A 17,828-nucleotide genomic window follows, 5' to 3' on the forward strand; every position below is an offset into this window, starting at 1 on the left:
TACCCACTAAAATAAAATACAATGACCTTTAGATTCTTGAGCTCTTTCTCTCATTAGCCAAAGTAGTTGCAAGCTTCCTGTCATTGTAAAACATTCATTGCTTTTAAATGTTTAAAAAAAGTTTTTAAAATGTATTGAGCTATGGATTAAGGAGGAAAACTTTGTTCTACTTTTAAATGTGTCACTTTTAGGTCAGATTTCACAATTGAGAAAAGAATTGCAGTATTTTTATTTTTAAAGGGAAAAAATACTACTTTAAAATATGTTAAGGGGAATTCTGTATCCCAGAATATCACAGATTAGTAATCACGTGCATGTTCTACTATTCCTGTAGCCAGTAATCACGCCTTATATCAGTGTTTCCGGGTGGAGGGGAGGTGGGTACTGTGACTGTATTAACATTTTGGGCAGAACAGTTCTTTAGCACCTGTGTTCTCGGCCCACTTAAATGCCAATTATGCCCTCCCACAAGTCATTTGGGATGATAAAATCTGTTGACGTACATTTTCAAATGATCCCTAGAGTACTAGCCCTAATTGAGAACAACTGCCTTAAATGAATCGTTTTTGTAAGATTTTACATGAATTATCCTGATGGATAAACCAAAAGCCAGTTGCCATTGAGTTGATTCAGACTTACGGCAACCCGTGTGTGTGAGAGTAGAACTGTGCTCCATAGGGCTTTCAGTGGCTGATTTTTTGGAAGTAGATAACCAGGCCTTTCTTCTGAAGCATCTCTGGGTGGCCTGGAACCTCCAGCCTTTCAGTTAGCAGCTGAGTGCATTAACCATTTGTACCAAAGAGTACCCTGAAATTAAATTTATAATTAAAACACCTGATGTTTTGATAGTAGTTTATAGTTTACAGCGCACGTTTCTTTTCTTGTTTGGTCCTCATATCAACTCTGTTAGGGCAGGTATTGTTACTGTAGTTTTATGGAGGCAGAAGCTGAGATTCAAAGAGGTTGAATAACTTGCCCAAGAACCCATAAGTAGTAGGTGAGGAAGCCAGGTCTAGTGGATTCAGCCTTTTCATTCTTTTTTTTTTTTATTGTGCTTTAAGTGAAAGGTTACAAATCAAGTCAGTCATACAAAAATTTATATACTCCTTGCTGTATACTCGTAATTGCTTTCCCTTTAATGAGACAGCACACTCCTTCCCTCCACTCTCCATTTTCTTGTCCATTCAGCCAGCTTCTGACCCCCTCTGCCCTCTCATCTCCCCTCCAGACAGGAGCTGCCCACATAGCCTCATGTGTCTACTTGATCCAAGAAGCTCACTCTTCACCAGTATCATTTTCTATCCCAGAGGCCCATCCAATCCCTGTCTGAAGAATTGGCTTTGAGAATGATTCCTGTCCTGGGCTAACAGAAGGTCTGGGGACCATGACCTCTGGGGTCCTTCACGTCTCAGTCAGACCATTAAATCTGGTCTTTTTACAAGAATTTGAGGTCTGCATCCCACCGGTCTTCTGCTCCTTCAGGGGTTCTCTGTTGTGTTCCCTGTCAGGGCAGTCATTGGTTATAACCGGGCACCATTTAGTTCTTCTGGTCTCAGGCTGATGTAGTCTCTGGTTTATGTGGCCCTTTCTGTCTCTTGGGCTCATAATTACCTTTTGTCTTTGGTTCTCATTCCTTTGCTCCAGGTGGATTGAGACCAATTGATGCATCTTAGATGGCTGCTTGCTAGCGTTTAAGACCCCAGATGCCACTCTTGAAAGTGGGATGGAGAATGTTTTCTTAATAGATTTTATTATGCCAGTTGACCTAGATGTTCCCTGAAACCATGGTCCCCTGCCACTCTGGCTTTCAAAGCATTCGGTTTATTCAGGAAACTTCTTTGCTTTTGGTTTAGTCCAGTTGTGCTGACCTTTCCCGTATTGTATGGTCTTTCCGTTTGCCTAAAATAGTTTTTGTCTACTATCTAACTAGTGAATACCCCTCTCCCTTCCTCCCTCCCCACTCTCATAACCATCAAAGAATATTTTCTTCTCTGTTTAAACTATTTTTTGAGTTCTTGTAATTGTGGTCTCATACAATATTTGTCCTTTTGCAACTGACTAATTTCACTCAGCATAATGCCTTCCAGATTCCTCCATGTTATGAAATGTTTCATGGATTCATCATTGTTCTTTATCGTTCTATAGTATTCCATTGTGTGAATATACCATCATTTATTTATCCATTCATCTGTTGGTGGGCACCTTGGTTGCTTCCATCTTTTTGCTGTCGTAAATAGTGCTGCAGTGAACATAGGTGTGCATGTATCTTCTTTAGTGAAATGCCTGTTCATATCCTTTGCCCATTTTTTAATTGGCTTTTCATTCTTTTTGAAATAGATTTAGGGTTAAATATATAGATAACTTTGAGCCCTACTGGCACAGTGGTTAAGAGTTCAGCTGCTAACCAAAAAGGTCAGCAGTTCAAATCCACCAGCTGCTCCTTAGAAACCCTATGGGGCAGTTCTCCTCTTTCCTGTAGGGTCGCTATGAGTTGGAATCAACAGCAATGGGTTTTGTTTTGTTTTGTTATATAGATATGTAAGCTTCCTCAGATGGGGGTGGAGGGACGAAAATCATGTCTTACATAATATTTTATCTGACTCAGTACCTATCACTGAGCCTTACACATGATAAACATGCAAAAAAAAATGTACTGAATGAAAAATTTAACTTCTATATATATTGCTTTTTTCAGTAGTAAGCCATACTCAAACTCAGGTCTTTCAAAAAAAAAAAAAAAGAATTCTGGTTTGATAAGCTTCTCCTTTGCAGGCATATTCCACAGTTGGGACACCAGATTACATTGCCCCAGAAGTATTCATGCAGACTGGTTACAACAAATTGTGTGACTGGTGGTCTTTGGGAGTGATTATGTATGAAATGCTAATAGGTATGTTTTAACATTAATTTATGTACATAATATATAAATGTCCTTGAGTGCCATTGATTGAGCATATTGCAGATATCATAGGCTAAAATATCTGAACTCTTTAAAAGCTAGTTCTGACATTTCCCAATATTAAATACACAATGATAAATACCAATGAGCTGTCCAGGGATCCTCTTTTAGGAAGGAAAGTATTTAACCCAAACTCCCCATGAATAGAAATTGTATCTGCATGGCCTTTCAGGTAAAAGGAGGGGAGGACAGTGCTTTAAATCCTTTGTTTGATTTTGTTTGGTTGTTTTATTGACTAACTACAGTTTTGTGGTAAATTGATGCATGGTGGCTTTTTTTTTATTATTAAATAGAGCTCTCAAGATTATTTTGTTTCTTGTAGCACATGTGAAGTAGGCATAACACATTAAATGAGAAAAGCTCATAAAACTTTTTTTTCTCTGATACGTAGGCTATCCACCATTCTGCTCTGAAACACCTCAAGAAACATACAGAAAAGTGATGAACTGGAAAGAAACACTGGTATTTCCACCAGAAGTACCTATATCTGAGAAAGCCAAGGATTTAATTCTAAGGTTAGTGATTAAATGCCTAGAGGAGTTCATGGTATCTTAAAACATCACGGATACCTAAAAGACTAAGTTGCCCATTTCACTTTTGGGAGAGGAAACCCTGATCTGTATAGTTAAGGAAATCAATAAAGAAAAAGAGTTTTCAAAAATGTGAACTTCTGCAAACAGATATATGCACACCCATGTTTATTGCAGCTCTGTTTACAATAGCAAAAAGCTGGAAGCAACCAAGGTGTCCATCTACGGAAGAATGGGTAAATAAATTGTGGTATATTCACACAATGGAATACTATGCATCGATAAAGAACAGTGACGAATCTGTCAAACATTTCATAACATGGAGGAACCTGGAAGGCATTATGCTGAGCGAAATCAGTCAGAGGCAAAAGGACAAATATTGTATAAGACCACTATTATAAGATCTTGAGAAATAGTATACACTGAGAAGAACACATACTTTTGTGGTTACGAGGCGGGGAGGGAGGGAGGGAGGGAGGGCGAGGGTTTTTTTACTGATTAATTAGCTGAAAAGAACTGCTTTAGGTGAAGGGAAAGACAACACTCAATACATGGAAGGTCAGCTCAATTGGACTGGACTGGACCAAAAGCAAAGAAGCTTCCGGGATAAACTGAATACTTCAAAGGTCAGCGGAGCAAGGGCGGGGGTTTGGGAACCATGGTTTAAGGGGACTTCTAAGTCAATTGGCAAAATAATTCTATTATGAAAACATTCTGCATCCCACTTTGAAATGTGGCGTCTGGGGTCTTAAAAGCTAAGAAGCGGCCATCTAGGATGCATCAACTGGTCTCAACCCACCTGGAGCAAAGGAGAATGAAGAACACCAAGGTCACACGACAACTAAGAGCCCAAGAGACAGAGAGGGCCACATGAACCAGAGACCTACATTATCCTGAGAACAGAAGAACTAGTTGGTGCCCGGCCACAATCGATGACTGCCCTGACAGGGAGCACAACAGAGAACCCCTGAGGGAGCAGGAGATCCGTGGGATGCAGACCCCAAATTTTCATAAAAAGACCATACTTAATGGTCTGGATGTGACTAGAGGAATCCCGGCGGTCATGGTCCCCAAACCTTCTGTTGGCACAGGATGGGAACCATCCCCGAAGACAATTCATCAGACATAAAAGGGACTGGACAGTGGGTGGGAGAGAGATGCTGATGAAGAGTGAGCTAGTAATATCAGGTGGACACTTGAGACTGTGTTGGCATCTCCTCTCTGGAGGGGGGATGGGAGGATAGAGAGAATTGGAGGCTGCTAAAGTTTTCATGAAAGGAGAGACTGGAAGGGCTGACTCATTAGGGGGAGAGCAAGTGGGAGTAAGGAGTAAGATGTATATTAACTTATATGTGACAGACTGACTTGATTTGTAAACATTCACTTGAAGCTCAATAAAAGTTAATTAAAAAAAAAATCTCTAGCTCTTAAATTGCAAAAAAAAAAAATGTGAACTTCTAGAAGAAATACACAGAAACAAAAGTAAGAGTTAAAGAGAGGGAAGGGGTCTTATATTCAGTTTCTGATATACATTAAAAGCAAAAGATCATGCCTATTAAAATACAATAACACTATCGTATTAAAGAAAAAAGAAATTGTTAGTAGCAGAAATTCATATCAGGAAAGTCTATATGTGAAATCTCTTCTAAATAAAGGATTTCATTCTGTTCCTCAACTTAGGGACAAAGTGTTTTGTGCTGTGCAGAATGACTGGAAGGAAATGTAAATTGGGACAACCTGTGGGAACAGCCAGTTGGCAGCATATTATCAGAAACCTTTAAACTGTGCATGACTTTTGGCCCAGTAGCTCCACTCCTAGGAGTTTTGCCTATAGAGATAATCACATGCCTATAAAGATTAAGCTACGATATGTTTATTTTTAATAGTGAAAACTGGGAATGGTCTCAATTTAACAGTAGTGGACTGGCTAAATAATCATGTATCCATATGTAAACTTTAAAAATGAAGTTGTAGAAAAATATATATGAGCTTGGAAAATGTTCCCAGTATATTAAATGAAAAAAGTAGTCCTAAATTACTATTGTATCAACAGTTTTAAAAATTATGATAAAACACTGCAGGAAAATGTGTCAAAACATTTACAGTGGTTATCTCTGAGCACTACAGTGGTGGATGATTTTGATTTTCTCCCATATATCCCACAATAAACATAGTTAAACTTCAGTAAACAGGAAAAAAAAAAAAAAGGCATTAAAAAGATTCATGTCTGAAATAATCCGTAGAATATTTTAGATGTAACTTGCTTATGGTAACTTTTGTTTTCATGTTCTAGGTTTTGTATTGATTCTGAAAATAGAATTGGGAATAGTGGAGTAGAAGAAATAAAAGGCCACCCCTTTTTTGAAGGTGTAGACTGGGGACACATCAGGTATGTTCATAGGCTTTGGACAGGGGAGGTTTCCATGAAAACGAATTTCTAGGTTTAGTGATTCATTTGCCTCCGATCCTGCTAGATTAAATACGAGAAGTAACACTGTTATATATAAGTCAGGGTTTTCTAGGTTATATAAATGCTTGGGACTATCACAGCTACAGCTAAATAATTCATGTTAGACTAATGTCCACTTTAAGGGAAAACAAAACCACACACATTTTACATCTGTTTAGATTTTTTTTTATTCAGTTACACGAGGAAGGCTGTTAGCACAGAAAAGATGTGTATGTACACTGCACACTAAGGAGCCCTGGTGGCTCCATGGTTTAGCACTCAGTGACTAACTGAAAGGTTGGCGGTTTGGAGCCATTTAGCAGCTCTGCTGGAGAAAGACCTGGTGAACTGCTTCCACAAAGATTACAGCCTGGAAAACTCTACGGGGCGGTTCTGCTCTATCACATGGAATGGCTGTGAGTCACCTAACTACAGCAGCATTGCACTCTCACTTTAGTCCAGAGTACCAGTCTCCACAGACATTTCTGTGTTCTTGTTATCACTTAAAACCAATTGCTGTTGAGTCAATTCCAACTTGTGGCGACCACAAGTGTGCAGAATAGAATTGCACTTCATAGGGTTTTCAAGGCTGTGACCTTTTGAAAGCACATTACCAGGCCTTTTTTCTGAGGCGCCTGTGGGTGGGTTTGAACTCCCAACCTTTTGGTTAGTAGTTGAGCACTGAACCATTTGCGCTACCCAAGGATTCCTTATTATCACTTAGCCATTAAAGAAATTAAAAAACAACAGGGTAAGTCATTGATTAATATTATTGTTTTACAGATAAGGAAATAGCCTCTGAGGGGTAAAATAACTTGCTTAAGTCAAAATTCTAGGGTTATGTTTGGAAGCCAGACTTTCTAATCCTTCATTTTTATCCTCTCTATAGCATATGGCGGAGCCCTCGTGGCGCATGGTTAAGCATTTGGCTGCTAACAAAAGGCTGGCAGTTTGAATCCACCATCCACAACTTGGAAATCCTATAGAGGCAGTTCTGCTGTGTCCTATAGATCGCTATGAGTTGGAATTGACTTGATGGCAGTGGCTTTGGTTTATTGGTTAGCATATGGCTTTTCCTTTATTAATTCATAATAAATACAGTCCCTTTTTTAAAATCAGGGGCAGGGGAGTTAAATAATGCAAGTATCTTTCAAGAATTTGCTTGTAGTTACTTGTGGGCATTGGCCTTTGTTCAGTCTGTGGCCAAACTACCTTCAGTAGTTCTGGTCTGTTCACCACACAGCAGCAGTTTAGAAACATAAATTTGATCATGCCGTATTCCTCCTTCCCTGTGCACTTAGAACTGGGTTATGAATCCCTAACTGCTTTTCAGGACTGCCTGGTATGGCTCTTACCTCACTGTATGAGTGGCATCTTAGGTGACCTTTCCCACTCCTTCACCTCAGAGCTTTGTCATTTGGTATTCATTCTGACTGAAGTGCTCTTTTCCTTCCTGTCCTTGCCCTGCCTAGCCAGCTCCTTTCACCCTTCAGGACAGCTTACATGGCGCTTCCTCAGTGCAGATCTTCACTGGAGATCCTGCTGTGTGTTAGGCACTCTATTGATTAAAATAATAGTATTTCTTGACACTTACCATGTGCCCAGCACTGTTCTAAGCACTTCACATGCAATTTTTATTTCATCCTCACAATGAACCTATTAAACAGGTACTACAATAAAACCTGTGACAGCCGGCACCTGTGTAAGGCAGAAACCTGTCAGAGAAGAAAAATGCAAAGATTTTCCACTAGGAGAAAGCGATAGAAAAGTGGTAAGACTACAGGCTGTCAAAGGTGGAAAACTTGTGAGACCCTGAAAAACAAGACAGTCCCTTTGTGTTCTGGCTCTCACAGTTTCGCTGTATTATTATCCTGTTTTACAGGTGAGGAAACTAAGACATAGAGAAGTTATTTGCCTGCACAGCCACAGCTAGTAAGTGACAGAGCTAGAGTTGGAACCCAGCAGTGTGCTTCTGCTGTGCTGCACTGTCCTCTACATTTATCATCTCATTCAATAGAACTATGATACCCCCATTCGTATTGTTGGAAGGACGCTTAGAGACTGTGAACTTAATGAGGATATAAGAGTCCCAGAGTAGGGACTTGACTGTCTAAGGTCTTACTGCTCCAGGAAAGATTAGCTCTCAGGGCTCCTGGCTCTAGAGTCTATGGTTCTTTCCACTAAAAAACTAATGTAAGTTTATTTTTAGGAAAAATGTATACATGCTTTTACATAATTTTGTAAAATCTGCACCAATAAATATTGTTTGAATAAATAAAGCTAATAGCCTTATGCCTAGAAGCAGTAAAAACTGAGAAGTTGTCACATTCAGATTTCATCACAAATATTAGTCCCTTCAACCTTCGCGCCACTTTTTTCCCAAATTACTTTTGATTTATGGACGCTTTATTAGAAGACTTCTATTCCTGAATCAATTAGGTAAGATCAGTCCCACAACAGCCAAGTTACTTTATATAATTATAAAACCTCTTTCTTTCTTCTGTTTTACTATTTCTTTTCATTAACGCTTGGTTTTCCATTTTAAAGGTAGCATGAGAAAGTCTTGGTACAAAAAGATAAAAATTCTAACTACATGAAAATATCTTTATAAAAAATTACACTCCATCACTATTTTGAAACCTTCTTAACTATTTCCACAGTAAATTTCCTTGGCTCTTGTAATACCTATGGAACAGCATGCAGAATTTGCAAGTAGAATTATTTATTGGAAAGTTAAGAGTTCAAAAAAATTTACCATGGCTGCTCAATACTTTGTCACTTTTTTATAGGGAAAGACCAGCAGCAATCCCTATAGAAATCAAAAGCATTGATGATACTTCAAATTTTGATGACTTTCCTGAATCTGATATTTTACAACCAGGTAAGACAATCTGCAACATGACTAACTCTGTTAAAAGACTATGAAGGTGATGTCATTTTCACTAATGAATTATCTTGCTCTTTGTTAATCTTTCTTTCAAGTGCCAAACACCACAGAAACGGACTACAAATCCAAAGACTGGGTTTTTCTTAATTATACATATAAGAGGTTTGAAGGCTTGACTCAGCGTGGCTCTATCCCCACCTACATGAAAGCTGGGAAATTATGAACGAAGATCCCATTCACCCATACCCAAGAGAACTCAGGTAGCTGCATCACCAGGCTTGCTTGGCGTAGATAACAATACACTGAAATACTCCCGAAGACGGTGGTGCTTATTGACTACAAGAGGAAATTCTACAGGATTAGGATTTCTAAGACTACTACAGGAATTGGTTGGCAGTGCCAGCTGGCTTTTTTTTTTTTTTTTAATATTTTATTGTTTTTGTTAACTTTATTATGCGAGGGTACTGGAATAAAAGGAACGTACATCCCTTTCTAACTGCACTGCCTACATGCGTATTAAGGTCCATTCTGCCTGTGTGTCCTGTGGCTTTGTACTGTAACATTTTTAATCAATTCAGGAGAAACACATATCATTTAAAGCAACATAGGCTAACCTGTAGGTAACACTGCAGTATTGCTGTTTTACAGCAAATCTTATGGGTCTAGATAATCAGTAAAAGCCATCTTGCATAGTTGGTGTTAGAAGACTTGCTCTCTTGGTTTGGACATCTATTGACTATATATGAAATCAATTTCTGTAATGGTTTTAAGAAATTTAAAAAAGGAAATGCACTGGTTATTTAAAAAATAAAATTTATGATCATGTTATCACACAAACTCCACAGTAGGGTGTGACAGGTTTATAAGGAAGAGGAAGTTTAACACCTTCACCCAATGACTTCACTAATATATTTCCTTTGCATTCAGAAATACTGATGACCTTTATATACGTAGTCTCTATACTCATAGGGAGATGTACTGTATTATATAAAATGTAAAGTTGCTTTTCTTGAGACAAGAAGACTTCTTTTTTAATAAGAGGACATGGCTTTATTTTAATTTGATTATGGTGAGTTGAATTTAAGAAAAGACCATGAAGGCTGCTTGTACAACTAGTGTATTTTTATTAAAATATTTTTTTAAATGTCAGACTTCCGATCACATAAATGGACTTGTAGAGAACAAAGAGCTGTTTACTTTGGTTTTCTAGAAAGTTGTTACATATCATGGCTTTTATTTCTTTTAATGAAACATTTTCCTTTGATTATACTTGTATTGTTGTGCCATTATTTTCTTATACTCCAAATGTACCAAAGATTCTGAACAGAGTGGATGTTCACAGCCGAGTAGACTTCCTTTCCTGTGGGAATGCTGTATTCAGACATGACAGATCATTGATAGAGGTCAGCTTATTCAAGGGTAATATTGTTCATGTTCAGCTTCATCACTGTGGCTTATGTAGGTGGACTTGGGGAAGTAAATGCAGTCCACGGAGGTTGTAATGAGAGGTTAGGAGAGAGAATGTCAGCACTAAGTAATTTGGATGTTTCCCTAAGAATGAAATAGTCTTTTCTAAGTCAACATTTTCATTCTAAAATGATTTTCTGAGGTTTTGGTTTCATAAGTAAAAGTTGAGGAATAACACTTTATCAAAGAATGGCCTGATGTTTGTCTTAACTGTTGATTGATAGAATTCGTTTTAAATATAACAATTATAAGCATTGCAAATGATCTGTGATCCAAATCTAAAGGGATTTATTTATAGGAATGTTCTTCCTAGAAGGGAAGACTAGCATAGGAACATTATGCAGATCTACAAAAGCTTTTACAAATATTGCTGCTAGGTAATTCCAGTGTTTCAGTAAGGCCATCAAGGGTTTCTTTCCTCTTTTTTTTTTTTTTTTTAAAGTATATTGAGTACTTATGTGTTTATCTAATATTTTATCTCTGTTTTTCTTGACTAGATCATGTGGCTGAGTGTCCCGGAAAGAGCTATTAAAATTCTGGGATTATCTGAATTTGGCTATGATTTTTCTAACTGTAACTGCTTTTAATTTTAAAAATTATCTATAACGTCTGCTGGGATTTAACAGATTTTCTCCCCACCTGCCCTTTTTAAAAAAGAACTGTTTTTCTTAGGGTGATAGTGAATAGGTAAGATATGAGGACACTGCAGTGTCATACTATTCTAGTACAGAAGAACATCATTGATTCAAGTTGAGAGAGAGTTGAGAGGTTGACATAAAAGCTGAATTACCTAAATTTACTTATTAATTGTATAAAAATAGAGCATTGTGTTATTATTAGGAAGGATTTGGAAATAATTATGATTTCCTGGCAGTGGAAGAGTAGTTCTGTAAAGTTTATTTTGTTTAGAGTCTCATTTTTCCCTGGAGTTAATAGGGTGATTCACAATCTTTGGGGTTTTCTCCTCATCATAAACGTTTCTTAAGTGCCTATCTAAAAACAATTAAAGACTGTGTCTGCCCTTTGGAAGCTAAGAATTTGATTCATGTTGCAAATTAACCAAATAATTTGCAAAGTACCCTGAAGATTGAATTTCCTCTATTATACATTTCCCATATTCAGGTGAACTGTTTAATTTAAATGACAAAACCCTATCTGATCAACTGGGCACAATGACGTTTTCTTTAAATTGGACTCTATTTTGAATTAAAAGAGTTTTATTATAAACTATGTTTTTGGTTTTTCTAAGTATATAGAAAGCTTGTATAACTCAGATTTATTGATTTCCTGGTTTAATGTAGACTTCGACTTTTTTATTAAAAATATTTGTATTAAAACAAGTTATGTTATTTTTCTTTATATGCATTTCTTATAGCTTTAAATCTCCTTTAAATTTATTGAAACATAGTGCTATCTGAACATAAGCAATTGCTTATGAATCAGCCTCTTCTGAATGGAATATATGGCTGATTGAGCTAGTTAAAGAAACTAGTTCACTTAAGCTAGTTAGTTGAATGAAAAGAACAAATGTGGAATATTGAAAACATTCTTTGGTTGCCAGAACTTAAGATAGGGTTTCATTTATTTCTATAGCAGCATAATATTTCTGTTTTTTTAAACACTCACATATCGTTGTATAAATCTGTAAATTTTAAAATATTTTTAAGTGCTTTTTTTTTTGGTAGATTATTATAGAAAAACCTTTAGACAATCAATCAGTAATGGTCTCTGCTGGTAGAAGAAACAACTATCCCTCTTTCGATGATCTAGAAATAAATGAATTGAGATTTTAATCAGTAGAGATACTAGCTACTAAACATCGTCTTGGAATTATTAAGATTCAGAACATTCTAAGAGACTGTTTTGCTACAATCATGATTATTTTGCCTTGTCTTTATTTATTGAAGTTTTATTTTCTCTTTATAAGTGCACTTATTTCTGAAAATTTTTAATGAAACAGAACAAATACAAATACAAGACACTTGGGACTACTATATATATTTTAGATTTTTATGAAAAAATGTGAGGGGATATTGCTGCTTTCAAAATGAATAATAGGAATAGGTATTAGTTTTTTTTTTTTTAAACAAAAAGCAATATAAATTATTCAGCAGTTGTCTAGAAAACTAGTCATCAGGCTATTGAGTTCTGTGTTCAGTTACTGAGTTAAAAATATTTTGGCATGAAAGCTTTTTCATTGAAGGTAAGACAAAAATAAAAGCTGTGTTTATAAAATTTCTGTTGGTGAGGTTTTTTGGTTTTGTTTTTGAGTTTTGAGAAAAGTTTTATCAAAAACTCAAAGACTATTTTGTAAATGTATCCAACTTTTACACCTAAAGATCACATCAAGAACAAGATAAACGTTTGAAGTTTCAATCATGTTATGTTTAAACAATCAAGGTAGTTCAGTAAATTTATATTTAAAATTTCTGTTCAGAGCTGCAGCTAAAAGCATGTGATTGCACAAATTACAAGTTATAATTTGAGGTACATGGTAGATACACAGCTTATATACAACTCCCTGACTAATTTTCCTAAGTATGGCTTTAATTACACTTCTGGGCCAAAACTGGTGAGCATGCAGTAAATTGAAAATGCCTCAAAATAGTATGTAGACTAGAGATACAAGTGGCCCAGGTACCTGGGCACCACTACATCCTGTGCCATGAAGACCTTGATACTCTATCTGCGAACCCAGAAACAGCCACTCCGAATCCTGTTCAGCATACTTGTGGTGTGTGCTGTGCCAGTTGTTCCCTGGTTCACATCATTTCAATAATGCCATTGTAAGACTGAGACAAAACAGAGAAAACGTTGAATGTCAAAATTCGGACATTAGAGAATACTTGGAAATTCTAAATTCATCCTTCAAAAGTATCTAATGGATAAAAAGAATTTACAGTTGTACAAAAATGCTTTCACTTACATTATTTGTTTTCTTTTTTACAATTACTCTGTGACATAAACATAATTACCATCATTTTACAGATGACGAATATGAGTCTGAGTGATTGTGATGTGCCCAAAACAGGTAATAAATTGCTCTTGAGCCCAAGTGTTCCTTCTACTCCCCCAAATGACAGCCGTGATTCGTTAACAGATTACTTACCTTATACACTTCTAGGACCTCAGAAGAATACATAGGGTGATAGTGACAGATTTGTCACTTTGGGTACTTTTGACTGCAAGGGACCAAAGACACAAGTAAAAGTGGCTTCAACAATAAGAAAAATTACTTTCTTGTGTAACACAAAGACCCAGGATAGGAAGTTTCCAAAATAGGGTCTCAAACACCTTGAAAATCCAGGTTCTTTCCATTTTTCAACTTTGTCATCCTCTGAATGTTGGCACTCTCTTAAGTCTTGTCCTTTCAGAGTGACTAGGTGGCTGCAGGTATCAAAATCCTCATATAACACCCAAAGGCCTTAAAAAGAGAAACTATTTCTTGTGCACCCCCATTTTTAAGAGCAAGGAAAATCTTTTCCAGAAGCATTCTAAGCAGATTGACCCCCACACTGTATGATTGGGGGCCATGATTGTGTCATCTTTCCATTCCTAAACCAGTGCCTGGCCTGGGGACCTTAATTACCATGATTGGCTTCAAGTTTATCAAGGTTCAAATCCCTGGTACTGAAGTGAGGACTCAACTAAGGTACACCTGATACCAGAACCAAATTGGGGTTCTTTTTAACAAACTGCAAGGTAATCAAAAGCATCCCATACAGGTTTATAGCAGTGGTTCTTATCTGAAGTCACTGTACTTGGATTCTGTTGTTGGCTGTGCCATTTCCTAGGAACTGACGACTGGCCCAAAATCTACAAAATACTGAGGACCACTGTGCTAGACCACTGCTCAGCTGCTTGGATCCCTGTCCTTCAGAGAGTCATACAAACAGGATGGACATATGGCCCAGTGACCAGGGTTTGTATTTTCAGAGATTTTGCCACCCTTCCCAGCTCCTGTTCATCAGAGCAGGTCACCTCTTCATTGGTCCATCTTCCCCAAAGCAGTTAGAGGACCTCATTACATTAAAAACCCAGTCATGCGTTAGGTGGTCTAATTAGTATTGATGCAACTGGTTTGTCTAACTTGGGAAGATGGGTTTCACTAATAAAAGTCAAGACATTTCTCAGGTGAGAGTGTGCTAACTACCACAAAGTTATCTCTCAGTTACTTTACTTTTCGTAGGAAATGATTATCAAACGCCTAAACCTAGGATGACTTTTAAGTCTCTTTCAAAGGAAGAAAATCATAACAGGAAAGGGAAACTCAGTGTTTGGCGTAACGTCTTTGCCTTTCCGTGTCTTCTAGAGCAAGATTGTTACGAACAAAACTTGAAGAATCCTCGTGTACAATTCTATATAATAGTGAGAGGACTGAGAGGACCTGGGACACCAAATTTGCTTTAAGAGTGTCCAAAACCTGTAAAAGTAAAAATTAACCTACGTGGTCAGCTGCACACTTGACACATACACACACACGTAAATGCACACAGTACCTAAAGGAAAAATAACTTTAAGCAGTAATTCTGCATATAAAGAGATACCTGTACAAGTACTCCCTCATTCTTGTCCTAAATTCTGTTCTCTCTTATAGTTTTCTTGAAATTTTAATTTACTGCTACCCTGACCTTTTGTTGCGAGTAGAAATTCTGCTGCATATGTACATCCTATCCCTTGCAACAACCTAGGCTTACAAAAACTCATTTTTGACAAGTTAAAACAGTATTTCCTAAACTGTAGTATTCAGAGCAACTGTTTCAGCTAGGATTTTTAGGTGCTGTCGAGGCAGTTTTTACCCATAGCAGAGATAGAAGAGAACTGTCCTGTAGGTTTTTCTTGGCTGTAACCTTTATGGAAGCAGGTCTCAAGGTCCTTCGCCTACAGAACAGCTGGGTAGGTTCAAATGGCTCACCTTTCATTTAGCAACCCAGTGCTAACCATTTGCACCACCAGGGCTCCATCTCAACTAGGGTGCTTATCTGAAATAAAAATTTAGTATGTCACCCTAGACCTACTAAATCAGAATCTCTGGGAGTGGGTCTGAAATTCTGAACATTAACTTCCCAGATGATTCTTATGCACATCAGACTTTGAGAGCTGCTGAACTAAGAAGATAAGGACACTGGTTGGACTTTTCTAGGCAGAAATAATACCTGCCTCATCTGATTGTTATAAGAACACCTATACAAAATAATTGACACGTGATAGGTGAAGTATAAAAGTCAGTGTTTACAGTAGTGCCCTATATATAGTAGGCACTCAATAAATATTCGTGAATAAATTAATTAAATAACTGCATTTTGTGGGCGGCCCTACTTTTTCACCAAAGATTAATCTTGAAATGTTTTCACATCTAGGAAAAAGTAATAATTAACTTTACATGGAATGGGAAGAAGCCCCGGATAAGTAAAGCACTATTAAAGAAGAATAAAGTAGGACTTGGACTACCTGACCTCAGAACCTACTATATAGCTATGGTAGTCAAAACAGCCTGGTACTGGTACAACAACAGATACATTAACCAATGAGACACAATTAAACACATTCATCAAAAGAGTAAAAGAACCTCCAGACTGGGGAAAAAAAAAAATTGGCTATTACAAACCAGTCAAAGATCTAATCTCTAAAATCTACAGGAAAATCCAACACCTCTACAACAAAAAAGACAAATAATCGAATTAAAAATGGGCAAAGGAAATGAACAGACACGTCACCGAAGAAGACATTCAAGTGGCCGACAGACACATGAGGAAATGCGATCACTAGCCATTAGAGAAATGCAAATCAAAACCACAATGAGATACCATCTCACCCCAGCATTACTGGCACGAATCAAAAAAACAAAGAAATAAATATTGGTGAGGTTGTGGGGAGATCGGAACTCTTATGCACTGCTGGTGGGATTGCGAAATGCTACAACCATTCTGGAAAACAATATATGATGCTTCCTTAGAAAGCTAGAAATAGAAATACCATATGATCCAGCAATCCCGCTCCTAGGAATATATCCTAGAGAAATGAGTCATCACACAAATAGACATACGGACACCCATGTTCATTGCAGCATTGTTCACAATAGCAAAAAGATGGAAACAACCTAGATGCCCATCAACAGATGAATGGATAAACTATGGTACATACATACAATGGAGTATTACTTAACGATAAAGAATAATGATGAATCTGCTGATGAATCTGCGAAGCATCTCATCATTACTTGGGTGAATCTGGAGGGCGTTATACTGAGTGAAATAAGTGAATCGCAAAAGGACAAAGATTGTATGAGACTGCTACTGTAAAACTTCATGAAAAGCTTTACACACAAAAAGAAACAATCTTTGATGGTTACGAGGTAGGGGACAGGTGGGGATGGAAAAACACTAAATAGATGATAGATAAGTGGTCACTTTGGTGAAGGCTAAGACAGTACACAATACTGGGGAAGCCAGCACAACTTGTACAAGGCAAGGTCATGGAAGCTCCATAGACACATCCAAACTCCCTGAGGGACAAAATTACTGTGCTGAGGGCTGTGGGGACCATGGTCTAGGGGAACATTTAGCTCAATTGGCATAACATAGTTTTTAAAGAAAATGTTCTATATTCTACATTGTTAAGTAGCATCTGGAGCCTTAAAAGCCTATAAGCAGCCATCTAAGATACTCCACTGGTCTCACCCCTTTGGGAGCAAGGGAGAATGAAGAAAACTAAAGATACAAGGGAAAGATCAGTCCAAAGGACTAATGGACCACAACTATCATGGCCTCCACTAGACTTAGTCCAATACAACTAGATGGTGCCTGGCTACCACCACTGACTGCTTTGACAGGGATCACAATAGAGGGTTCTGGACAGAGCTGAAGAAAAATGTAGAACAAAACTCTACCTCACAGAAAAAGACTTACTAGCCTGACAGAGATTGGAGAAACCCTGAGAGTATGGCCCCACGACACCCTTTTAGATCAGTAATGAAGTCACCACTGAGGTTCACCCTTCAGCCAAAAATTAGGCCCATAAAACAAAACGAGACTAAAGGGGCACGCCAGCCCAGGGGCAAGGACTAGAAGGCAAGAGGGCACAGGAAAGCTAGTAATAGGGAACCCAGAGTTGAGAAGGGAGGGTGTTGACATGTCATGGGGTTGTTAACCAATGTCATAAAACGATATGTGTACTGTTTATTGAGAAGCTAGTTCTGTAAACCTTCATCTAACTACAATTTAAAAAATGTTTTTCACATCTAATAAAAACATAAATACAACTCCAAAAGCATTGAAAGGGAATAAAGTTTTTGTTGAAGTTGTTATTTTCCGGGGAAATAATATAAGAGGGTTTACATTACATAACCCAACCCCAAACCCAAATCGAGTGGATTCTGACTCATAGCAACACCATAGCGTTACACACCAAAGTTCCCTAAATACCCTTTTTAAAGGCCTCAAATTTCAACTGCCTTGGCAGCTGCCACCTCTTTCTCCTCTCTTTTCCTCTCCTTATTTCTCATGTGTACACCCTCCTCCAATTACCTTCTCTGCT

At 37.6% G+C, this 17,828-nt stretch overlaps 1 protein-coding gene across 2 annotated transcripts in view; it reads left to right on the top strand.

Moving 5' to 3' along the window:
- Window positions 1–11,619, top strand: part of STK38L (serine/threonine kinase 38 like) — a 102,602-nt gene extending 90,983 nt beyond the window's left edge. The window contains exons 10-14 of one of the 2 annotated variants that reach the window (XR_007517140.1): window positions 2,773–2,890; window positions 3,351–3,474; window positions 5,783–5,878; window positions 6,828–6,996; window positions 8,728–8,801. Coding sequence is in view for 1 of the 2 variants with exons in the window: in XM_049882713.1 (XP_049738670.1) it covers window positions 2,773–2,890; window positions 3,351–3,474; window positions 5,783–5,878; window positions 8,728–8,819; window positions 8,921–9,048 (558 nt within the window). In the remaining variant the exon portion in view is untranslated. Of the gene's footprint in view, window positions 1–2,772; window positions 2,891–3,350; window positions 3,475–5,782; window positions 5,879–6,827; window positions 6,997–8,727; window positions 8,820–8,920 lie in introns of those variants that run through there. The other variant, XM_049882713.1, reaches the window with a different exon arrangement.
- Window positions 11,620–17,828: the final 6,209 nt, after the last annotated feature.

The sequence above is a fragment of the Elephas maximus genome, chromosome 4 (genome assembly GCF_024166365.1).
Source record: "Elephas maximus indicus isolate mEleMax1 chromosome 4, mEleMax1 primary haplotype, whole genome shotgun sequence".
In the NCBI taxonomy this organism is placed as follows: domain Eukaryota; kingdom Metazoa; phylum Chordata; class Mammalia; order Proboscidea; family Elephantidae; genus Elephas; species Elephas maximus.